Genomic DNA, 26,475 nt, shown 5'->3' with positions numbered 1-26,475 from the left:
TGTTGGGTGTTGAGTTAATAAATGCCCAAAAATTGTTATTTTGTTCGATCTGGCCATAATGGAAAATGTTATAAAAAACGCTTATTTTGAGGCGCTCTCACACTGAAATAAGTTGGGCATCCCATTATTCCTGGTTAATACTTCCAACCACTAAAATAAGAGCGTCAAATTTTAAAATTAGTGACTACTGTTACTTTTGTTAGCTACCATCTGCTGAACACATAGAGTTCGACACGACACAACAGCACGACAGTGAACTGTAAATGGCGTCGGGAATCATTCTACATGAACATTTGTAAGAAGGCAGCGACATAACAATGGCCGGCATGTACACAAGACAACACAGCATTTTGCATGTACACAATTTCGTTGTGGCCATACTAATACCTTGCACTTTAATGAAATTTTAAAATTTTGTTCAAAGTGAAATTTTTTATGCAAAAAATAAGTAAATAGGCAAATTTATTTGTTTTAAATTATCAATTGGTATTAAATATTATATAACAGAGCTATTTTATGCTTTTATTTGTAAAATAACGTCAGGTTTGTTAGAGCTTTGAATAATTTTACATTTTACATATAAGTGGCATCACTCCTCTCTACTGTCAACTCTACTGTCGTCCTACTGTCGTTGGCAAACATAAACATATTTTGAAACTAGCGAGAGCGACAACTGTCGGCCTGCAGTCGTGCAGCTGTCTAAATAACTGTGTCCATTAGAACGTGTGTATTTTAATATTTGACAGATGTCGCTTGCAGTCTGTCGCGCTCTATGTGTTCAGCACTCCAATCGTATTATCGACACAGAGTATAATAGTTTTTTCACCTAACGGTTATTTGTATAAACTGAAAATAATCGCGTTAGATATGGGGTTGTTTATATAAAAAAAATGGGTAAATTTTAGAATAGCAACCCAGGATTTCGGGGGGAGGCGGATAGAGGAGGTCCTCCTATATATATATATATATATACAGTTGCCGCTGACTTATGGTTTTTGAGATATTTGCCTTTACCCCCTAAAGTTCAAAAATTCAACTATTTAAAATGCGTGTTTCTCCCATTTATAATGAATTTTATAGTTATATTTTTAACTTTTATATCCACTAACACTAACACTTCACTAATTCGTTTCTAACCATTTGTTTTATATTAAATAATGCAAAAATAACTTTTATTCAACATTTAACTTTTGTTCAATTATTTTTGTTCACACAATAACAAAAGCATTCTAACTAATAATCAGTGCTACCTTACGTTCATGTTTTACAAGAAATAAAGAAAACAAATAATACTCCAATGACAGGAAATATATAACACATTAGTTTTCAGCATATAATTCCTTTCTGCATTGGCGGCTTTACAACATATGGTAACACCAATTTTTTGCTTGTTTACAACCATTTTCTTATTTTATGAATAAATGGATTTTAACTAAAGTTTGATTTGTTTTTTAATATATAATTATTTGCAATCTATCAATTGACAATCAGCAAATTTTTTAAATACATTAATAGTGACAGGATTGGTTGTTCTCCATTGAGACTAATCAATATATTCTTATATTTTATTTGCTTAAACTTCTTAAAACTACTTAAAACCTATATGGATGATCCAAAATGTGAGTTCGTTTTAAGCGTCCAACATCCATACTGTTGTCTAGTAAATTTATTGCCAGTACGTTTTCATGATTAGACAATCTATCTAAATACTTTCGACAAGATTTGCTGATTTCGCCATTAACAAAAGGTATATTTAAATCTTTGCGGATTTCGAAATTGCTCTCATACCAAGGAACATTTGCAATGCTTCTTAAAGTTGTCGATTGATATCTTTGGAGGATTTCAATGTTGGATATACTCGCCGTACCCCATAACTGCATTACATACGTCCATACTGGCTTAAGGATTGACTTGTAAAGACGTACTTTATTTTCAAGGCTTAGTTGTGATCGCTGACCTAAAAGCCAGTACATTTTTTTTAGTTTTAAATTTGTGCTGCTTCGTTTTTTCTTTTATGTGTATCTTCCAAGTGAGACGTCTGTCCAAATAAAAACAAAGGCATTTCACAGTTTCACTTTCAGGTATTATGGAGCCATTTAATGTTACGGGGGGACATTTCTCATCCCGGAACGTAAACGTTATTTGAACGGATTTCTGTGTATTTAGTTCTATCTTCCAATTCTTTAGCCATTTTTCGACAATATTAAGATGTTCTTGTAAGTGAAGTGAGGCATCACTAGGATTAAAACTGGTGGCGATAAATGCCGTATCATCAGCATAAGTTGCTACCGCTATGCCATTAGCGATCGGTAGGTCAGCTGTAAATATTGTATATAATACGGGGTCCAAGACGCTCCCTTGGGGAACTCCTGCGTCAATCGAATAAAGCTCAGAAAATGCATCTTTGCTAAGGCGCTGGAAACCATTTCTTTATTTTATAAAGTAACCCTGGGTGCCATACTTTATCAATTGCTTGTTTAACATGTAAAAAGACCTCTGCGCAGTATTGCTTACATTCGAAAGAACTCGTGATAATTTTAACAATTCGATGACATTGCTCAGGAGTTCAATGCCCCCTTCTAAACCCAAACTGGTGTTCAGGTAATATGTTTAGGTCCCCTAAAACAGGTAACATTCTCTTTAAAAATATATTTTCAAATATCTCAGAGAAGGTCGCCAGTAAACTAATTAGACGGTATGAAGAAGGGCAGTGCTCCGGTTTGTAAGGTTTTGGAATCATTATTATTTCAGCGCATTCCCATTGATTTGGATTGGATAGTGGTCGAGTCTGAGCATAGCATTGTAGATGTACACTTAACCACAAAAGTGAACAAACGATAACAATTTTGCGATTATCTAATGTAATAACACAAATTTGATAATTTTTTAAATGCATTTTATTTTTGTTAGTCTTGTACCACTAACTACAACACGAAACTACCAATTTCCTATTGACACTGCATAAAAAACGAATGAAAAAGGTGAGTCCCATATTATGAAATCTCACAATACGCTTTACTGATATTTGATTTACCGTTGGGTTTGCGTGGTCAGTTCTTTTGTAATTGCGGCCGTGAAAACATTATCTTTAGTTTATATATAGTCGCAAAATGTTAAAAAGAAAAGAAACATCGTCAGACCTACGAAAAGTCGTAATAAAACTCAAAAGCGAAGGAAAACCCCTTGGGGAAATTGGAAAAATTACAAATTTATCGAAAGCAACAGGTGATAGTTAGTAATTTTAACGAGACAGGTAGCTATGAAAATAAGCCTCACCCTGGTCGCCCACCTTAACTGGATTTGAGGATGCAAAGGCAAATTATTCGTACAATCAACGTTTGTCCTAGGGAAAATGCCGTTAATATCGCGAAAGGCATCGGAAATGATTATGGAGTTGATGTGCATCCTGAAACCGTTCGAAGATGTTTAAAAAAGCATGATTTAGATTGCAGAGCAGCGAGAAGAAAACCATTGTTAAGAGATGCAAATATTGTTAAGCGGCTTATAGCATTGACAGACGGCAGCGTTAAACCAGATTAATTGCATTTTTCGGGATTAATTCAGGAGTTACCACAGCTAACTCCGTTGCTGAATCCAAAAATAACTCTCAAAATTTAGGGAGTTTGTGAGATTTTCGTTGGCAACATTGTTAAAAATGGCCAATTTTCATCTATTGTGAATGAAATACAAGCAACCCTGACAGCTGTTTATCAAATTCTCAATATAATATCAATAAAACTTCTATGTTATGATGCAGTTTTAAAAATAATGTGTTGATATGCTTTTGTAATAAAAAATGGTTTGGTAAAAATTGGTCGGCTAACAACCGTAATGTTTATCTTCTATCAATTTTCATTGAAAATATTATAAAAAGGACAATGAGCTGTTTATTAGAGTTTCAAACTCGCATAGCTGCCGTCTGTCACCTACAAATTTGGATCTGATTAAGTGCGCAGTTAATCCGGATTAACGCTGCCGTCTGTCAAGGCTATTAGCTATGCAAAAAAATACGAAAACATCCATCAAACTGATCCAACCTTTTGGGAACGTGTCATTTTCACCGATGAGTGTAAATTTAATGTTTTCTCCAACGATAGTCACACCAAAGTCTGGCGTAAAAAAAATACTTCGCTGCAACGAAAAAATATTGTTCCCACCGTTAAGCATGGTGGAGGATCTGTCATGGTGTATGGTTGTATGGCGGCTAGTGCTGTCTGACACATAAGATTTATCGATGGAATAATGGATAAACATATGTATATTGATATTCTTAAGGACACCTACATCCCAAGTCTCGAGAAACTTAATTTGCCAGGTCAGCCTATCATGCTTCAAGACAATGATCCGAACCACACTTCTGTATTGGTGAATGAATGGTTCTTGTACAACGTGAAATCGAATCCGCCACAATCTCCTGACTTAAATGTTTTTGAGCATTTGTGGGATCATTTGAAGAAAAAGATTAAGAAAAGGCGTGCAACATCAAAATCGGATCTGAAGGCTATTATAGTTGATGAATGGAATAAAATATCGCCGGAAACTACTCGAACTTTAGCCTTGTCTATGCCGTCTCGTCTATTCAAATTTGTTAAAGCCAAAGGAGATCATACAAAATATTAACTATTTATTTTTAAAGTGTTTTCCTAACACCGTATGTACACTTATGTGACAATTCCTTTTAATGAATTTTGAATTTTTGCTTTTATTTATCGTTTTACTTGCAATGAATTGTTATGTTTGTTTTTTCCAACTTTTAAATAATAAATTAAATAAAACTGCATAAAAAAAAATTTGAACTTTGAATTATTTTGTTAGAAAATCGAAAAATTGTCATCGTATGTTCAATTTTGTGGTAAAGTGTAAGTAGTCTGATACATTTTTGGGTCAGGTGTCTAAAAGCAAGACCATCAATTTTATCAAAACCAGGCGATTTTTTAAGTTTAATTTTCTTTATTTCAGTCGTTACTTCCTAGGAAGTTTAGTACTTCAGCAGTGTTTTCATTATCTGCAATTACGCTTGGTCTAAAAACTGAATGTAAATGATAAGCAAAAGCTTCGGCTTTCTCTTGATTATCTCTGCACCTGTGACCATAACTATTTTCTAAAATCGTGTTTCTCCTAGTGGGTCTCTTTAGATATTTCGTTGCCTTCCACAGGTTATGTTCAGAGTTGTTTGCATGGGGATCTAAATTCCTTAGATACTCTGATGTTTCTTGATCTTTTATTTCTCGCAGTTTGGACTTCAAATCATTGGGTGTCTTGTTCAAAATTCTTTTGTTAAGAGGACTACGACTAATTTTCCATCTTTTCCTGAGTAATCTTTTCTCTTTTATTAACCGTCTTAATTCAAAGGGAAGAAATGGTTTTTTAACTTCCTTAACACTTGAATGTGAAGTGAAAAGAAATCCCGCTTCATGAATAGTATTAGTAAGATTTTCAACGGCTAAATCAATCTCATCGCCAGATTTTAAGGATATATCTAAACTAGTTCGATTCACAAGCCAGTTTCTAAATGCTGCTATATCCGTATTTTGCGTAATAATCTTGTATGGTTTTTCCATACTTGACACAGTAGTCCCAAAAGTTACAATTATTGGTGAATGATCAGAGTTTAAATCAAAGCTCTCTTAAATGTGCAGTTGGTGTTGTGATATACCTTTGTACACAGCAAAATCTAACAGGTCCGGTCTTTTTCGAGGGTCTCCAGGCAAGAATGTAGGTTTTCCGGTAGAAATAGTTGAGTAATTGAACTTTGTTATACATTGAAATAACTCAGTTCCTTTGGGGTTACTCAGTATAGATCCCCACCAAGGATGCTTAGCGTTATAGTCCCCTCGAGCAATAAAGTGGTTACCGAGACTTTGAAAGAATATTTTATAGTCATCTAATTTAAACGCGAACCGTGGAGGTAGATACACCGCTGCTATAGATACATCAATATGGGTACATTTAATTTGAATAGCTGCAGCTTGTATATTTACTAAATTCACGTTATCAAGTTTTATAAATTTAAGAGTGTTTTTAACAATTACTGCTGCACCTCCAAGTGCCTTATCAGACGGATGTTTAGCATTTATGACTTCATACCCTTTTATATATATACTGTGAGCGTCAAAAATAAGTAAACAGCAGTTCTATCTATATTAAAGTTTTTATAACAACGCAGTCTTTAATGCAACAATAAAAAGTTGTATTACAGAATTTAAGGCTTATATTATAAGAGTTTAACTTAGTATAAATAATAAACAAAAATTAAACACAGCCAAAAATAATTCACTTAAAGTAAAAATAATCTCCTTTTTTCGCGTCAAAAAAAGTAAACAGAGTTCTGTAAAGTTAAAATCTATGTACGTAAACTAAATTAATATTCATTCCAGTATTCTGTTTACTTTCCTTTGGACTTCTGGACATCACTTACTCTTCTGGGCATGTATTCTGAAAATTTTTTTAGTAAATTCTGGGGAGATTTTGCTCCATTCTTCAATCAAAGCCTTATTTAGGTCGTCCTTGCTTGAAATGTCCTTCTGCCTGATTTTTCGGTCAAGGTGCTTCTACAGATGCTCGATATTATTAATGGGGTCTGAGGAGGGTTGTCCAGCGTTTTGGTGGTTGATATAACAGCCACTCACTAACAAATTTGGACTTGTGTTTAGGATCGTTCTCCTGTTGAAAGATTCAGTTTCCTGATTGCCCTAATTTTTCAATGCTTTGAGCAAAATTTGTTTTTTTTTAATGTTGAAATAATCCAATGTATTAATCGTGGGCTCAATAAAAACCAAATTCGCAACATCAGAAGCTGCCATACAGCCCCAGACCACAAGCGATCCTCCACCGTGCTTTACGGTGTGGGTAACACACTTATCAGTAAAGGCTTTATTTTTGGATCTCCAAATTTTGGGAGACTTTTTCGATTCAAATATTTCGAATTTGGTTTCGTCTGTATAAAAAATGTTTTCCCAGAAAATTTCAGCCTGATTTGTATACTTTTTTGAAAATTTCAAGTTCATCTGTTATTCGTCTGTGATGTATAGGCCATTCGGCGTGGTACTCGTCCATGCAAACCGCTTTTGTGCAAAGTTCTCCTGATTGTACTGGTACTTACTGGTTTACCCTATGTCTCCGCTATATCTTTTGATATTTGAGCAGCGTTTGAAGCTGGATTTGTTTTCACTTCCCGTACTATTTATTGCGCTGCAGTGTCAGTAAGGCGCTTTGGTCGGCTCGGCCGTGACAAATTTTCAACAGTCTGATGTGTACCATGTTTATCAATAATTTTATTATTGTGCAATAGTGTCTTCCAACTATTTATCCGATTTCGCGCAAAGATTTATCTTTTTTATGCAAGTCTAATAAAAGTTTTCAACCGTTTCAGTAGTCGTTCGCCTACCCATTACAAATATTGATATTTTAGCGACTTAACCTCAAAAAAAAAAAAAAACATAATGATATATAAAATATGTTTTACTGCACTTAGTCTCTTAAATAATAACTGTTTCCAAAGGATATTTGGCGCTTCCCCCAAATAAGTATTAAAAACAAGCAACAGTTGTTGCTACTGTTTACTTTTTTTTGACGCGAAAAAAGGAGAGTATTTTTACTTTAAGTGAATTATTTTTGGCTGTGTTTAATTTTTGTTAATTATTTATGCTAAGTTAAACTCTTATAATAGCCTTAGCCTTAGGTTCTGTAGTACAACTTTTTATTGTTGCATTAAAGACTGCGTTGTTATAAACACTTTAATTTTGATAGAACTGCTGTTTACTTATTTTTGACGCTCACAGTATATGATTTTCTAGCAAAGTGAGTCTTAGAAATTAGCATTATGTGAATGTTATGAGATTTTAGGAATAAATTTATTTCATTATAGTGATTTGAAAGTCCATTAGCATTCCATATGGCTATACGAATATCTACATACATAACTTATTTACAAGGAGCATCATCGTATTAAGTAAATTGCTTATTTACTCAGCTTGTTTTTCCAGAAGTGTTTCAATTCTTGACAATGCATCGCCTTGATTGTTTACATTATCATTTCCCACTACCTGATCATAAGTTGGCGGATTGTTCTTGAGGTTTAAGTTATTTAATTGACTACTTGGCCTTATGAAGTTTGGCTGGCTATAATTGGACCGGCTGTTTTGAGCTTGGCTCTTATCCAAATCATTGGTAGCAGACTTTTTGTTGGACATAATTTTTTGATAAATTATGCAGCCTTTATAACTGGCAGCATGGTTCTCGAAACAATTAGCACATTTAGCTGGAATGTTTTTGTCTTTTGGGCAGTTGTCACTTGCGTGTTGTAGCGAACATTTAACACATTTAAATTTTTTATTTCAAAATAAACAGATAAAAGTAAAGCAAATGCATTTAGTAAATACCTTGAAACAACTTTCTCTCCTTTTGACAACAGTGGCAGGAACAATGATATATATAATATTAGAATTCCTTGACATAGCATGTCAAATGTCTTTACCATTTTACACCCGCTGAAATACGTACTGAAATAGAGAAATTGTCTAACACGAAAGCCCCAGGATATGACAAAATTGATGCCAAAGTAGCTAAATGCTTACCTTAAAAAGGAATTATGTTGCTAACACTTATATTTAATTCTATTTTAAGGCTTAACCATTTCCCTACCCAGTGGAAATGTGCTGAAATTGTGATGGTGCCTAAACCAGCTAAATCTGAGAACGAAATCACTTCATATAGACCAATCAGTTTGTTGTCTTTATTCTCCAAAGTATTTGAAAAAATATTTTTGCGCAGATTATTGCCAATACTTAAAGAGAATAAGGTGATACCTGAACACCAATTTGGGTTTCGTCGATATCATGGTACCCCCGAACAGTGCCATCGTGTAATTAATCACATTATTGATGCTTTAGGACGTAAAGAATATTGTTCAGCTGCGTTTTTAGACATACAACAAGCATTTGATAAAGTTTGGCATCATGGTCTACTATACAAATTAAAAAAAGTATTCTCCTCTCAAGTATATCTAATTCTCAAGTCCTATTTAACAAGCAGGTCGTTTTACGTAAAGATAAATGACGATACGTCTGACATAAAATACATTAATGCAGGAGTACCACAGGGAAGCGTTCTTGGCCCTGTACTATACACCATCTTTACATCTGACATTCCAGAAACTGAAAATGTATTAATTGCTACTTATGCTGACGATTAACTTGGAAACAGCACATACAAGCCAAAAATAAACAATTAAAAATAAAAACCAAACAACTTTATTGGCTACTTGGGCAAACATCGCAGTTATATCTTGAAAATAAATTACTATTATATAAATCTATACTAAAACCTATATGAACATACGGTGTGCAACTTTGGGGCACTGCTTGTAATTCAAATATTGAAATTCTACAAAGATACCAATCGAAAACTCTAAGATTAATTACAAACGCGCCTTGGTTCATTTCAAATAAAGCCATTCATTCAGATCTGAATATACCTTTTGTTAAAGATGAAATTAAAAGATTTAGTTCAGCATATTTGCACAGGATAAGTTATCATGACAATCCTTTGGCAGTCATGTTATTAGATGATAGTAATGAAACTATTAGACTTAAAAGACAACATGTTCTAGATCTCCCATTTAGGAATTAAGTAAATGTTTAATTATATATGTTACTACGAAATTAAATGTATAATTAAAATTTTTATATAAACATTTGTATATAGAACATATTGTTATATTGTATATTATTTTTGATCTCATGGGAGACCAAAAATATAAGTGAAATTATGGTTTTGTTATCAAATTTGCTTATTATTTACTGAAATAGATTGCAAATAAAATGTATAACAAAAAAAAAAAAAATTATTTTGTGTTGCCGAATTCCTGGCAACGAAAACATTGAACGATATCGCTTACCTTCTTTGGTGATTCTATATTAACAACAGCGTTCCCAATATATTTTACGTTGTAAATTTCCGGGCTAGTATTATCTGGCTCAAGATCTAAGAAAAACATATTTAGTAGCTCCTTAGTGGGGGTTTTGGAGTTTCCAGTATTTCACTTCTCTCATGCTCTTGTTCAACTGCATTTTTATCATTCATTATATTATCAGGGTTTGTATTCTTCGTGAACGTTTCTCCATCATCGTTGTTTAAAATATTGAATTGGTTAACATCATTTGAAGTGCATGCGCCATAATCCAGTGCCGGTTGTTTTCTAGTCACATTTGGTGAGTTCTGCATTGATCTTTTCGCTGGTCGTTTTCTTACTTTCTGCCATCCCATAACGGTATCATCATCGTCGTCATTCATGTTGCACTTTCCAGCGGCCGCAATGCAGGTACTTATTATTGTAGGTATTGTTTTTAGCGAACAAACAGGAGTTCAAATTCAAATACCTGAAAATATTTCGGCTTCTATTTGACGATCCAAGAAAAAATCAATTTAACTTTTTCACAAAATTATGGATTTCTCTAAAAATTTTTTATAAGCTTGAGAAAAAAAATAATGCTATCGTTTTCAATGCTTAAAAAAGTTTGATATGGAATTAAAGTTATTTTTGCACTATTTTCTATACAATAAATGATTAGAAACGAATTAGTGAAGTGTTAGTGGATATAAAAGTTAAAAATATAAGTGTAAAATGCATTATAAATCGGAGAAACACGCATTTTAAATAGTTGATTTTTTGAACTTTAAATGCAAATATCTCAAAAACCATAAGTCAGCGGCAACTATATATATATATATGTATATATATATATTCTTGATCTGGAGGACCTCCACTATCCGTACATACCCATTTTAACCCCGAAATCCGGGGATACTATTCTAAATTGCAGCCAAAAAAATGATCAGGATGACGAGGCGAGTTAAATTTTGAGTGACTGTCTGTCCGTCCGTCCATCCGAACGTCTATGCAAGCAATAACTTGAGTTAAAATTGAGATACCTTAATGAAACGTCGTAAGGAAAATACAACAAAACAACAACTTCCACAAGGCAACAAAAACTTCTGACGGCAAAGGAAAACGCAATGATAACAAGCGGTGCAGGTAATGGTTGTTCAGGAGCTACATGCCCAAGGCTACTGAGAAGAGCGGAATTAATGAGAAAATGCTGTGGATGAGAAAGCCACTGACTCCACGTTTTCTGCGGACTCAATCAAATAAGCTATGGGTTCGTTCGGAAAATTCAATTCTCCAGGGGCGCACGGCATCTTTCCAGCACTTGGTAGAAAGAAAGGATTATTCACTGGCGAAATTCTTTAGACCAATTAGTCTAACTAATGAAAAGAACGTTGATTATGAAATAAGGTTAAAGGCGCTGAAAATTGCAACCGTTCATTCGTCTGATGACATTATATAATTATTAGTTGAACACTACTGCGTTTATTTAGGAAAAATAACTTAACTTTGGCATCGAAGAATTCTTCGTCGCCATGGTAAGCGAAAGGGATGATCTGTTACTACCCTAAGATTTTAGGTGTAACATTCGACAGTCTATGCTCCTTCTCTCCCCATACGACCGCCATTATCGCCAAGGTACAGAGCCGCAACAAAATCCTCAAGTCGCTAGCCGGCAGCACATGGGGAAAAGACAAACGTTGTTGGCAACATACAAGGCAATCGACAGGTACTGACCGCCATTTACACCCTTCCCGTGAATGGCGTTCTTGGAGTCAAACCACCACCCATAGCAGACGAAGAGCTCCAGCTGCCGCGAGAAACCCGAGTGACCCTAGCGCAACGTCGTTCGACCCCGTCGAAACAGCACGTTTCTTGGGCCTGTCGTTAGATGACGTCGACGACAACACAAGTGACATTTACCATCCTAACGGGGATTAGATATTCCGTTAAAACAACAACAACAATCTGTTACTTTTCGTAGGACATGGCCGTGTTAATTTTCATCGGTCGGAGTAAGCGATACAATCATGCTGCTTCGTTTACGTTGCTCGCTTACCAATGTCTACCATATCCCGCTGGGTAAAAACAAAATTAAGAGACTGTGATAAGTGTTTAAAACAAAAACAAAGGATACACACATTTTCCGAGTAAAATCAAATTTTTTTAACGTTTTGCTACTTTTCACTTATTTGTATTTTACCCATTGTGCACAAATACTGTGTTCTTATTTAAACCTCCTTGACAACCTTAGATATTGTCCAACCCATAGGTGAAACTATTTAAATACATTTTTGATAACTACCATCAACAAAAAGCAGAAACTTGTCGCATCTGGAAATGTCCACACATCTCATTTAGTAAAAAACAAAATGATACCTTACTGAAACGAAAATAACTTATGAATCTACAAAAACCTTATTCAAAAGCAATTTAGTTTTCAATAAAACTTTGGCTTACTTGGTGTTAGGAACTTGGAAATGATTTGAGTAATCACGAAGGCTTTTTCAAATGTGCAGAACATCAGATTTGTAAAAACTAATGTCCACTTTATTAATTATACACCTTTTCGGCAACAACTGAATTGAATTGTTCTGATTTTTGGAGTTGAAAACCGCAATAGGAGTACTAGATTTTCCTCAATCGCACATGACAGAAGCTATATAACTTGTGATTATTTAAAACATTTATACTATTTTCAAGTTAATTTCTGCTAGGTTTCTTTGCTGTTTCTTTATATCGCTCTTAATGAGCGTAACTTCTCAATTGGCTTGCTTTGTTTTTCCTCGTTGCTAGCAGCTACTAGCAGTTAAGAATCAAAACGATTTTTGGGCTATTGACACAATCTTATATCATGGAATCAGGACGCACTCTATTCAGTTGCTCTGATTTTACGCCACTAAGCGGATTGCTACGCTTACTCTTTCGCATACTGCAAACTGTAAACCGAACATCATCTCGATAAACAGACATACATATGTAAATAACCGAATAAGTATGTAAACGAAAGTACTGGTTTCCAACATAAAAAAAATTCAATCTTAAAGGCATTTGTTATTATTTCAATATTAAATCCGAATGACAACAAATAAAAATTCGAAAATCCGATGAAAAACTTTACAACTTTATGAAAACTTCCAAAAAAAATGTTTTTACACTATCAAACCTTTAAATGAATAATTTTAGTAATACATAATACGAAAAAACAATTACTGGCTATGCAGTTGCTCGTGATAATCCATTTTAGGGGTATTATATGTATGCATTAATTCAAATACTTAGTATTTACATATATTTACCTGATGAAGTCTGTGCACACTGTTTTGCGGAAACCAAATGTCCATTAATGAATGGTTCTGAGGAGACATTATTATTACTGCTAAAGCCTGGCAGGGGAGGTGCTGGTCGATTGAATGGGTTGTACCTTCGTGGTGGTGGTCTTGGTACATTTGTTGCGGAAGTGGCCTCGGTAATAATTTCTGCAATTAATTTGGAAGTTATTATTATTATTAATTTTATACAAAGAATAATATAATTACAATTTATATATATAGCACTAGCGGTTAAGCCGTCAGCTTTACGTTATTATCGTTTGATATTAGTAAAACATTTATATTTCAAAGTACAATCTAATTTTGCTTATAATGCATATAAATCTCTTTATGTTTATGTTCAACCATAAGTTTCCGATTTAATTTATTGATTGTGTTTTTTAGGTCTTTCTTGTTAAAGCTGATTGTTATGTGTAACGGTGAGTTGGTGGCAAGTTTTGTTGCTGCGTCTGCCGAGGTGTTGCCCTTTATTCCGATGTGGCTGGGAATCCAAATTAACTTAATTTTTGTAGCATTGGAAGTTAATATATCTCTGATTTGGGAAATCACGGTATCGTTATTGTTAATGTTTTTTACCGATAGCAGAGTTAAGAGTGAGTCGCTAAAGATAAGCCATTTCCCTTTGCTTTTCTTTGCTATTTTACAAGCGTGGTAGACTGCGGTTGCTTCTGCAGTATATACAGATGCGTATGATGGCAGTATAGAGGAGGATAGTGTTACGTTCTCGTTAACGACGCTATATGCGGTTATGTCCTTATATTTGGAGCCGTCAGTATATAAGGTAGACCAGTCGTGGTATTTGCTGCGTATATACATTGGAAATATACATTGGAATGCTGGAGATACATTGAAATTGGAGTGATTTCTTTTTTGAATTTTGTTAACTGCAGTAATATGCAGTTTGTAGGGAGTGCCCATGGTGGGTTTTGAATATTTGTGGTGGCATTATGATCCAGTGGCATATCATGGTATTTTGCTGTCTCAATTAGTCTTTCTATTGTTGGTTCCTTACGTGTTTTACGTTTTCGTTTTAGTCTCTTTTTCACTAATGATTTCAGCACTGAGTCATTGTTTTGCGTAAGTTTAATTGCCATACAACCGGTAATATAATTTATCCTATCTTTGAGGAGTGGAAGTCCCGCTTCGGTGAGAAGGTTGAGAGTGGGAGTGGTGCGAAAGGCACCCAACGCCAAGCGAACTGCAGAATGGTAAACAGATGATATTTTAGATAGATTTGCTGGTGACGTGGTGCTATAAAATGGCAGGCCATAATCGATTTTTCCAAGTATAATGGCTTTCACAATGTTTAGAAGTGAGTTTGTGCTACTTTTCAGCTTGATGTTACTTAGGCATTTTATTATATTGAGTCTACTTTGTAGTGATTTTTGTAAATTAGCATGTGATCATTCCAGTTGTATTTTTTATTAAAGAATATGCCAAGTATCTTGAGTGTTGTAACATTTTTTTTGTAGGTGTCGCCTAGGTTTAAAGTAAAACTTTGGCAAGTATGTTTGTTGCAAATGTGCAGATGATTAGATTTGGCTATGGATATCTTAGCTCCGCTAGCGTTGCACCAGTTTATTATCTCTACGAGGAGGTTATTAAATTCGGTTTGGAAGACCGTTACATTTTTTACTCTGCCGTATTTACATAAGTCATCTGCGTAGAAGACATGTTTGAAGAACTTGTTTTCATTTATTACTCGACTCAGCCTGTCAAAAGCAACTAGAAAAAGAGTGACGGATAATGGCGAACCTTGAGGAATGCCGTTTTCCAATGGCCAACAATCTGTAATGGCACCGTTTGCTTTTACTCTGAATTTTCGATTTATCAAAAAGTTTTTAATATAATTTGTAATTTTGTGGCCTAACTTCCAGGCCAAAATTTGGTCTAATACGTTGCACTCCGTATTGCATTTGCACAATAAGAAAAGGGTTGCCATGGTTATTTTTTTTGAAGCGCGGCGCGGAAAAAAAACTACTATATATATATATTTTCGTGATCTGGAAAACGTCACCTTTCCAGTGATACCCATTTATTCCCGAAATCCGGGGATGCTATTCTAATTCCCAGCCTAATTTTTTTTTTATAAAATTTCTATTTAAGAGCCACAAAGTAACAAAAAAAAGTTGTATAGAGAGATGTTTTGACTTTGCATAGACTTTTCTCTTAACTATTTCAACTTTTAAACTGCCACCAAGAGTAAAAATATAATAATATTAAGTTTTTTTCGTGTTTTTATAAAAAAAAAATTAAAAGTGAATCAAACTTAATGCGCACGATTGTCAAAAATTAAAATATATCATTTTTGTGCAGGCAATAAAAAATTTGTACACTTACGTTGGCCAAACTTTGAAAGCATATCTAATATTATTGCATATAATCAAAATGTATTATTTAACAAGAGAATTTCTTGTGTGCGATTGTAGTTTTGAAGAATAAATGATGAATAAAAAAATCTCAAGGTTTACGGGTATGAATCCGTTCAAAAAACAAAATACTATTGTTCGGGGCTGGGATTTAGAATTGCATTCCTCGATTTCGGTATTAAAATGAGTATGTGCGGATAGTGCAGGTCCTCCAGATCAAGAAAATATATATATATAGTATACTTCAAAGTCAAACCATTTTTCTGTACAATGCAATAGAAGTCAATATAATAACTTACTATTACGAGAAAATTCAATTTCCTCTAATTGTCGCTGCAGTTCCGCCACAACCAATTTTTTGTATTCATAACCTGCACACGTCAACGCTTTCATCCAATTTTCCATAATTTCCTGCGAATCTGCACTTAAGATATAAGTTCGGTTGCCATTGAAAGCTATTTCGAAGCAGTACTGATCGCTTTCTTCGGATAATTCTAAAGCCAAATAAAATAAAACGGTTAAGTGAAATAAACAATTTCATTTAACTTTTTGTTGATTACCTATTGTACAACCTTCCACAATTATGAGTCCTAATGGTTCTTTATCTCCTTTTTTCTCAAAATAAAATAATAAATTTCCCTTCAGAACAAAATATCGCCTTTGGAAAGCCTTATTTATTTCACCCCGCTTATTCAAAAATCCTTCGCAATCAAAGGGAGGAGAAGTGGCAAAAACACACAAATTTTTCTCGTTTATTTTCATCCTATTAAAACACCAAAAACTCGTTCTTAATTACAAATTCTCAGGCATAACAACATAGTCGGTCTATATATATATATAAGAGACCGTTCACACACAGGATATTGTCAAAGATTTTGTTGTCACTGAAACAGTTTATTACAAGCGATCTTGATGCGCAAAAATGTATGGTCTACTAACTGTCTCGCTTTAACTATTGCCTGTGGAGACTCCATATCATAGAGGAGTAGGGAAAGTCCCATTCACAATAGAAAAAAGAGCCATTCACAGTCCTTAACCTACCCCTCAAGTGTACGTTCACAATAAAACATCATGGCCACCTCTGGTGAATAAGAGTGGCGAGAGGTCAAAACGGGATGCAGAAAGCGAAAATACTGTAATATTAAATTATAAATTTATAGTTCTTTATTTGTTCATTTATAAATACTATTTTCAATTTTTGTTATAGAGTGATATTTATAGCTGTTATCAAAAAAATTAATTATACCTTCATGATATAGATAAATATGTTATATATTTTTAAGCGTTTTAGTTAACTTATTCATGGACAAATTGGAAATTATATTTTATAATGAGTGGTCCATAAGAGATAACTATTGTAGAAAAGTTTGATATTACATACTATAATAATTCGTCTGAACAGTAAAACAAAATTTTTTATTGTAAGATAAATCAACAGAAAATTATAATTGCCATGTTTCCTATATTTTAAGTATAAATTTTTGTAATCACAAACTACATACACGTTTTATATGTCAGAATTTAGCTATACGCCGGCGATCAGGAATCCTACTCGTTCCCAAATGGAGTGTTTGACCATCCTAACAGATTTACCATATTAATTTTTAGTTCCAAGCTAAGTTTTTAAATAAAAATGATTCTTAAAATAATTATTTTTTGAATTTGCAATATCTATTTAGTAGTAAAAAGGAGTTTAAATTAGCTTACGCAACACTATTTTGCCATGCTCAATAGCAATACTGGCATTATATTTGAAAATATTCAATCTGACGGACGGACGGTCATTTTAAAAGTAAGTTATTTAAGTTTTGAATATAATTATTACTTTATTATTATTTTCACAGATCAATCCTATCCCGTTCCTGTTCCGATCGATCGACAGGTTAGTATGCTATAAGTTAAATTATAGCCAATTAATAAATGAAACTTTTTTACAGAAGGAAAATGCCTCGCAAATGTATATTAGGGTGTGAATGCTCGTTACGGCTACACAAATTTCCTGGGGAGCGAGAAATGCCCATGTAAGTAGAATATTTGATTTTATTTTCTTATTTATATAAGTATTTACCATACATATGTACGTTGGACATACCAAAATAACTTTTTATTTGTATATCGTCACCTGAAATGCAAAATAACGTAACAACATTTTCGGAAATTTAAAGTGGCATAAATGAAATAAAATAGAACATGAGTGAAAAAAAATTTAATATCGGTTAAAACTGGTTTATATCTGAGTGCAGAACCTGAAAATGTTGAACATAATACTATTTGAAGTGGTGAAGCGTAATCAATTAACACTCAATTTCGAATTTTTTGATGATACGTTATTTTGCATTTCAGCTGACGACATATAAGACTAGTTTTTTTTTTTTTATTCAAGTTAAATTTACTATATGTCTTAATGTTAACAGACAATAAGTAAATGTGCTGTTAAGGTACAAACAAATTGTGAGTGTTACTTCATTAAGTGACCCTCTGTTCAGTGACAGTATAATAAAAATAAAAATCCAAACTACATACATACTAATTTACATAATTATTTGCTGTTTTCTTTATGTTAAAATAACATAATCATACACTAGTTTGTGCTAAAGTTATGTATTTACATTACGTGCATGCGTGCTGGTTTACAAGTTTAATATGTCTTTTCTTTTTAACCTTGTTGTAGTGGGTGCCTTTAGTAATGCCACTGCTAAAGGATTGGGATGGATCTCTAACCTGATTTTGTATCTTTCACTAAACTTTTTTATTTCATCTTTCACTTTGCATATTTTTAAATCTCTGTGAATAGTATGATTTGAAACATACCATGGAGCTTTTGTAATTGACCTGAGAGTTTTTGATTGAACGCGCTGTATTATTTAAATATTTGAATTGCTTGCCGTGCCCCATATTTGTATCGCATAAGTCCAAATAGGTTTGATGATGGTTTTATAAATTAGCAGTTTATTTTCAAGAGAAAGAACAGATTTTTTACCTAGAAGCCAATAAAGACTTCTCAATTTTATATTAATTTGTTCTTTTTTCGCTTTTACATGATATTTCCAGGTAAGCCTTCTATCTATGTGTAACCCCAGGTATTTCACATGATCACTAACAGGTATGGCTGTATTAAAAATTTTGATTGAAGGACAATCACCTTTTCTTAGGGTAAAAGTAACATGGACAGATTTATCTGAATTGACTTTAATGTTCCACATCTTGAGTCAGTCTTCTAGTTGGAATAAGTAATTTTGTAGTATGTCAGAAGATTCTGAAGGAACTTTATTTGAAGTTAGGACTGCAGTGTCATCAGCGAATATTGCTATCGTAACATCGTTGTTTTTTGGGATATATAAATATTGGTTAAAACTGAATTATATCAGATGGCAGAACCTTAAAATGTTGTATATATGTACTCATATATATGTAACTTGAAGTGGTGGATTGAAATCAATGAAACACTCAATTTAAAATTTTTGGATCATACGTTATTTTGCATATTGGGTGCATATATGTATAATAAATAATTCAATACAGTGAAAAATTCATAAACGAATAAAGGTGAACACGTTTTTTGTTGGATTGTGATTATTATAGATATTCGGTTTGAATTAATAATTAAATGTTGAAAATATTAAAAAAAATATAAGTGCATAAATAAACACTTATAAGCCTCAGACTTTAAGGGGCACATCTAGATTTATTTATGAGGAATGCACCGCGACCTTTGGTCTATTGTGCCCTCTCCTAGATCACATGGACTCACTTAGCCCCAGCACGTCGATGAATTCCAAAATTTTACTGGGTGCTAATGAGTCGATGCAATTCCTGTCCGGAAACATGGATCCGAGGGCCTTAATCCTGCGTCTGCAGACTGCTGTGCAGTCGATCAGCAGGTGTTCCGGTGTGTTTCAGGCTCCATGTCGCAGAACCGGCAGTTAGTGCAAGAAGATAGGCCCATGTTATATAAATGCCTATTTAACTTGCAGTGGCCAGTATAAAATGCGACCAAGAGCCTAAGCTTATTCCTGGGGAGGTTGATTACAACTTTGAACCTGCTCATGTTGTACCCTCCCATTAGCAACCTGGCATGCCGCATGCCATGAGTTTGTTGCCAATACTTCTCTCTGCACACTCTCTCTTCTTTGCGAAGTAGCTCCTTTATAGTATGGGGACCCACCCCTGTAAAGGGTTCAGGACCTACCATTTTGGTGGAGGCTGCGGAGCGAGCGAGCTCGTCTGCCAGTTCGTTACCGGCTATTCCTTTGTGACCTGGCACCCAAATTAGGTGCACCTGGTTTCTTTCCGCAAGGCTGTTCAGCCTTTCTCTGCACTCCTGCACTAGCAGCGACTTGATCTCGTAGGAGGAGATCGCTTTTAGTGCCGCTTGACTATCGCTAAGTATGGCTATCCGCTCATTGCGATAGTTGCGATGGAGGTTTATATCTATGCACCGACTTATGGCAAAGACTTCCGCCTGGAAAATGCTCGGAAACTCCCCCATAGGTATAGAGAGCTTGGTGCGTGGACCCGCGATCCCTGCACCAATTCCCTCCGACATTTTTGAGCCGTCGGTGTACCACCTCAAAGTGCTGTTCCTCAGAAGCAGTTCAAGGGTGGAGTTGTTCCACTCATCCTTGCTTCCGAGGGTGACCTTAAACTTCTTAGTGAAGTTAACCGTTTTGGTAGTGCTGTCCTTCGGGAGGAGGGCGATTGGTATATTGCCGCTAATCTTTTCCATCCTCTGGGACGATATTACCTTTCCTTTGCCAAACCCTTCTGCCGTTATTTGCAGAAGCGTGCTCTTGGCTACTTGGCCGATAACCAAGTGCAGCGGTGTGAGTTCAAGAAGGGCCTCCATAGCTGCCGTTGGGCAGGTGCGCATTGCGCCCGTCATGCAGACACAGGCTAGCCGCTGCAGCTTCGATAATTTAATTCCTACCGAGGTCTGCGACGCTACTGAGGCCCAGGCTACCGCCCCGTACGTGATTATCGGACGCACTATCATGGTGTACAACCACCTAACAATCCTTGGCTTACAGCCCCAGGACTTACCCGCCAGCCGATTGCACACCATTAATGCCTTTGTTGCTTTGACCAAGGTCAGGTCCACGTGTTGCTTCCACCGCAAAGTGGAGTCTAGCGTGAGACCAAGGTATTTGACCTTATTGGTCATCTCTATCACTCTCCCTCCTAATGTGAGGTTCCTGAGACCGGGCAGGGACCTGCGTCTCGTGAACGGGACAATGGTCGTCTTGGAGGGGTTGATGTTCAATTCTACCCCCTGCACCACCCCTTTGCCAGGTTTAGACCTCTTTGTATCAGGTCGCAGAGAGTGTCCTCATATTTGCCTTTGGCTATAATAACAATATCATCCGCATACCCTTGGCAGCGGATCCCATTGTCCGTTAGCATTGCTAACAGGTCGTCTACGACAAGACTCCACAGCAGGGGTGATAACACACCCCCCTGTGGACAGCCTCTTGTTGTGCCGAGACGAATACTCTTATCTCCCACTGTGGTCTCAGCAATTCTGGTGCGCAGTACGGCTTCTATCCATCTACGCACCGGTGCTGCCACATTTCTTTTCTCCAGTGCTCTGGCCACACTCCTGTGAGAAGTGTTGTCAAAGGCACCTTCGATGTCCAAGAACGCGCAAAGCATCACCTCCCCGTTCTCCAGAGAACTCTCTATCTCAGAGGTCAGCTGGTACAGAGCAGTACTGGTAGATCTGCCCGCTCTGTACGCATGCTGAGCCGCATGCAGAGGTGCCCTCTTCAGCGCTTTCGACCTTATGTCATGGTCCACGATCTTCTCCATGGTTTTTAGTAGGAAAGAAGTCAGACTGATTGGCCTGAACGATTTCGCCAATGAGTAATCTTTCCTTCCTACTTTGGGTATGAAGATCACCTTCGCTGTCCTCCATATTACAGGGATATACGCCATTGCGAGGCTCTCCCGCAGCAGCCGAACCAGGTGTGGCAGTAAAAGCTGCTCCCCCTGCTGTAACAGCGCTGGAAAGATGCCATCCAGTCCCGGAGACTTGAATCTCTCGAACGAGGCCATTGCCCACTTGATTGAGTCCGCCGTATACAGCTGCTTGGCTATCCTCCAATCCTCGCGGGATGGCCTGTGTTCGATCACGGGTAGACACTGGTCTACCCGAATAGTCTCCGGGAAGTGCGCCCGCAGAAGCTCCGTAGCTCTGTCTTCTGCGCTGGTCGTAAAAGTCCCGTCATCTCTTTTTATTGCTATAACTACGTCAGTCGTACCTCTAGCCAGAGCTTTATGCAGCCGAGCCGCTTCTGGCGTGGAGGAGACATTTTCGCAGAACCTTCTGAAGCTAGCCTGCTTTGCAGACCTAATCTCCTTATTATATAAGGTGAGGTAGCTTCTATACTCTTCCCAGACCCCCGTACGTTTCGCCTTGTTAAATAGGCTCCGTACCTTTTTCCGGAGGTCTGCCAGTTTCCTTGACCACCAGGTGCAGTTTCGACTGTCTGTGGGCACTCTTAGAGGGCAGCTGCCATGATAGGCATTGATAACAGCCCCGTTCAGCTCCGTTAGCCTACTCTCAATTCCCGGAGCTGAAACGCTTCTATCAGTCTGCCCCCTCTTGCTCAATTCCTCGCTTAGCATCTCACGGAAGGTATCCCAGTTCGCCTTCCGAGGGTTGCGTCTGGGGGGAAGTTGTCTGGTCTCCACCTTCAGCCTGAACCTTACAATCCTGTGGTCTGACAAAGAGGGCTCCGTTGAGACTCTCCATTGTGAGACCAATCCGTTTGCGTGTTCATTGCTCAAGGTGATGTCCAGCACCTCCCTCCTGCTTATAGTTATGAATGTGGGCTCACACCCTACATTCTCTATCGCTAAGCTATTACCTAATATGTACTCTAAAAGGGACTCACCTCTAGTGTTGCAATTGGTGCTGCCCCATTCTAGGTGGTGGGCGTTCGCATCACAGCCAATGATGAGGGGAAGCTTGAGTCTACGGCAATGCTCCACCAGCTTATCCACCACTACCGGGGGTGCCGTGGATGCCTCCCCTGGAAAATAGGCTGAAGCCAGTACGAAGTCCTTGCCTTCGAAGTCCCTGGCTTGCACCGCCACCAGATCCTGCGTCAGGAACTCTGAAATACAGAAGAATTCAATGTTATTCCTGACCACTATGCAAGCCCTAGGTCTCTCGCTAGAGAGATCCCAGATTACCTTGTTGCACTCCAACTTGAGGCCTTTAACCTCTCCTCTATGGACCCAAGGCTCTTGGATCAGCAGTATGCCCAGTTTATCCGCTGTGAACCTGCTCGCTATGACAGCTGACGCTGCCGCCGCGTGATGCAGGTTCACCTGGGCAATTTCCGTGTTGACGGTCACTACAAAAGTGGTTCGAGGGGGAGCAAATCCTCGTCCCCGCCGTCAACCGCACTGCCGACCAGTGGGTCTCCTAACCCCTCAAGGAGTTCCTGCGTGGAGGGTAGCTCTGCTCCCAGACCGCAGGAACTGACGTCCGGGTTTACTGAGGTTGCCACAGGCATAGCCTGCCCATCCCTGCTCACGCTGGGCTCGCTCGCAACCTCATCTACCTGCATCCTTTCTGCTTCCGGGGCCGCTACAGTCTCTGCCTGTTTTTCGATGCCCTCGCTTTCCTGCGTCGCAGCCTTGTCAGCTTCCTTGCTCCCGGTGGCTGCCGGCTTGTGAGGCCGCATTACCACCGTGCTGTACCTGTAATACAGGCGGAAGCCAGCTGCTCGGACGTACTTGTACGACTCATCGTCTATGTACAAGTACAATCTCCAACCGTTAATATCGCCTAGCTTCTCTAGCTCGCTGCTGACGACACGCCAGGCTGCGATACTGAGGCCCAGGTTTTGGTTCTTCACCAACCCTAGGGCGAACTCGTATGGCTTATCGCCGCAACGGGGGAGGAACATTGTCATGCTGTGCATGATTGGCACGTCCTCCGCCTTTTTCGCGCAAAGGACGGGACCCTTCCAGCCGTCCAGCTTTGGGGCGAACACCCGCAGCCAGTTGGCGGATCTCTCGTCCTTACAGTCAATCTGTATCATGCCTCCCTTGAAGTCAACTCCAAGGAAGGACGCCGCGTAGTCGTCTCCTCTGAAGACCTCATCCATAATGATGTCCTGGAGCGCGGTAAGTTCCTCCGATCCGAGCAACCGCGCCGGGTAGTCTTGAGGAAGTACAGCCATGCGGATGACTTTAACAGTATCCGCATATCTGCGCCTCCCCTCCTCCTCCCGGTGTGGAGCTGGTACGGATGGTTGACTTCCGGCTTCCCTGGTGCTGCCACCCTTCATCCTTTTGGAACTGGGGGGCTCCTGCGGCGTGAGCTGGCCGCTTTTCCGCTTCGCAGTTTGGGCGTAGGTGTCCTTGGGCGCTGCCCTTCCGTCACCACGCCTTGCGGTCCTAGTTGTGCTGACCGGGCCTCGGTTTCTAGTGCCGCTGCCTTGCGTGCGAGCTGACACGGCCCTGTTGCGCTTCTTTGCTGGGGATGCATTGCTCCCTTCCTTCCGTCCTCTTACTGAAGCTTCCGCCTCCTCGGGAGTCTTCCCATCCCGGAGATAACGCAGGTACCACTTCATGCTGGCACCACTCATACCCTTCCTGTGCGGGTCGTCACACCCGCCGGGCTTTCCAGCTGCTGGGAGAGGGCGTTGCCCACCTCTTCTGCGCCTTCTCCTCCTGCTACGAGCGCCATCGGTCTCTGCCCGATGCGACTCCCCCGAGTCTGACCCGCTAGGCCTACTTAGGGGGGTCTTGGCGGCGCTCGTAGCTGCTGCGGCGGCTGAGGACACTCTCGCCAGGCGAGCGCCGCTGCATGAGGGCACGTCGTCGTCGTCATCTCTCGCGTGCTCCTCAAACAACGCCCGCTCCTCCGGCGAGAGAGCGTCAAGGAAGCTAAACTTCCGCTTAGCTCCCTGACCCTCTTTACCAACGCTGCTTGCCTGCTCTTTGTCCGTGGTCGTTGTCCTGGGTCGTTGCCTTGTAGTTGGGTTGTTTGTTGTTGTTGTTGTGGTTGTGTTGTGCTGATTCATCTTGTTCTTACGACCCTTGGCTCAGCATGGTGAGCTGTCGGGTCTACTACTATAATGGGGAACTAGGAGGTCCGCCACGCCAGAGCCCCTTGACGCGGTAAGGCCACAGTTACTCCCCAATTCGGCCCGGTGTTGGGGAGGCTCCGTTCGAATACAGCCGAATTTACCTCCTGGCTGCAAATCATCCAATGGGCACGGGAGTCGCATAACACCCTGGATTAGGAGGTGGTAGCTCTTGGTTGACGCACGCATGCGGTACCCGACATCCTGCCTGAGCAGTGCCCTTCGGCACCATTCACACCGGCTGGGGGATACCGAGTATGCCTTGCGCCTAAGCCCCTGCACCGCGGCAAGGTGTCACCAAAAATAGGTTAAGACTATCGAAAGGGGCAGTCCCCGATAAAAATTTGTTAATGCCAACAGTGGCGATAGTTTCGGACTGTGGTAGTTTAGTTAAAGGTAGTTTTTGCGAACCTGACGAACAGGACAATGTAAATACTTTAGGTCCTATAGAGTCTATTTGCACCACTTTCGGTGACGAGGTAGGAGACCGTACTTCGTGTTCACATGAAGTACATGAGAAGGTGTCCCTTCACTACAATATATTTGAGGAACACTCATATTCCTCACCTTTAGGAAGTTTAGGTAATAGGGCGATAAGTAGCAAAACGCAAACAGATGCGTACCTAAGTGAAAGGACACCTAGGAAAAGAAAATTTGTTAGCGAAATAGTTAGCTTAAAAAAAAGGAATATTAATTTAGAAAATGAGGTGCAAGAATTAAAAAAAAAAACAATTAAAAGAGAAGGAAAGAGAAATTGAGGCCCTAAAAGGAAACAGTTTGTCTATTGAATATAGTGAGAATAGGCAAATTGTTGAGCTATGTAGCAAATTGCCTTCACATATTGCTGCATGTGTGAGGAATAGTTTGTCTAATAATAACCGTAATCTTCACGGTAATAGATTCGATAGGGAATTAAAAACCATAGCTCTGGGGGTTCATTTCTTGTCACCTCTAGCATATAGATATTTACAGCCCTATTTTAATTGGCCATCACCAAGAACTTTGTCGAAATTTATTCAAAGTTGGCCACGAAGTCCTGGTTGCACGTATAGCAGCATAAAAACTCTGGAACTTCGAAGCCGTGGCTTTACTAGTGACCAGAAATACGCGTCAATTTGATGCGATGAAATGTCTTTGAAATGGGTCAGTATGATAGGTATAGGGATTTAATTGTAGGTCTGGAGGATTATAGTGATGAAAATCGTACCTCCAGAATTGCTTCAAGTGTTTTAACACTTATGGTTCAAGGCATAGGTGGGGAGCCTTGGTCTCAACCACTTGCTTATTTTTTTGTGCATAAATCATGCAAAGGAGATGTTTTAAAACAATACGTATTCGAAGTTGCGACACAACTTCAGGGGATAGGTCTTCACCCCTGTCATTTTGTGTGTGACCAAGGGTCAAACTTTGTGCATTTTGCCCGAGTTGTAGGAGTGACAGAAGATAGGCCATATTTTATAGTGAATGGAGAAGAAATTGTATTTTTTTACGATTCTCCACATCTTATAAAAAGTGCGCGAAATTGTTTGCAAAATAGCAAGAACGTAGTTAGTTTTAATGGACGTCTTGTGAAATGGAGTGATATAATTCACTTCCATGAGCAAGACGCTCAACAAAGTATTAGGTGTGCGCCTAAGGTAACTTCGGCTCATCTTAGGCCATCAACTTTTGAAAAAATGAGTGTGCATTTAGCTACACAGGTTTTCAGCAACACGGTTGCTAGTGCAATGTTCGCATTATATAGCTCCGGGAAATTGAATATTTCTAAGTCTCCAACTTTCCTTAAT

The 26,475-nt window shown here is 38.3% G+C and overlaps 1 protein-coding gene and 1 long non-coding RNA gene across 5 annotated transcripts; one reads left to right on the top strand and one right to left on the bottom strand.

Moving 5' to 3' along the window:
* Positions 1–35: 35 nt before the first annotated feature.
* Positions 36–16,510, bottom strand: LOC126766462 (sesquipedalian-1). Of its 4 annotated transcripts, none has more exons than XM_050484241.1 (4): positions 16,148–16,483; positions 15,887–16,081; positions 13,186–13,365; positions 36–150 (listed from the first exon to the last, which is right to left on the bottom strand). In XM_050484241.1, exons 1-4 carry the CDS (start codon positions 16,347–16,349, stop codon positions 125–127), a joined length of 603 nt encoding a protein of 200 aa, XP_050340198.1. In that variant the 5' UTR covers positions 16,350–16,483; the 3' UTR covers positions 36–124. The 4 variants fall into 4 exon arrangements, with proteins under 4 accessions (XP_050340198.1, XP_050340197.1, XP_050340199.1 ...); XM_050484240.1 differs by lacking the exon at positions 36–150 and adding an exon at positions 10,230–10,397; XM_050484242.1 differs by lacking the exon at positions 36–150 and adding an exon at positions 10,230–10,379 and having other exon boundaries at positions 16,148–16,482.
* A 543-nt stretch (positions 16,511–17,053) lies between these two features.
* On the top strand, positions 17,054–19,147 carry LOC126766463 (uncharacterized). Its single transcript, XR_007668874.1, has 3 exons — positions 17,054–17,469; positions 17,525–17,608; positions 18,956–19,147. It is a non-coding gene; the product is annotated as an uncharacterized LOC126766463 (long non-coding RNA).
* Positions 19,148–26,475: the final 7,328 nt, after the last annotated feature.

The sequence above is a fragment of the Bactrocera neohumeralis genome, unplaced genomic scaffold (genome assembly GCF_024586455.1).
Source record: "Bactrocera neohumeralis isolate Rockhampton unplaced genomic scaffold, APGP_CSIRO_Bneo_wtdbg2-racon-allhic-juicebox.fasta_v2 ctg1302, whole genome shotgun sequence".
NCBI lineage: Eukaryota > Metazoa > Arthropoda > Insecta > Diptera > Tephritidae > Bactrocera > Bactrocera neohumeralis.
Note: the sequence above shows the minus strand (reverse complement) of the source record. Positions and strands in the feature narration are given on the sequence as shown.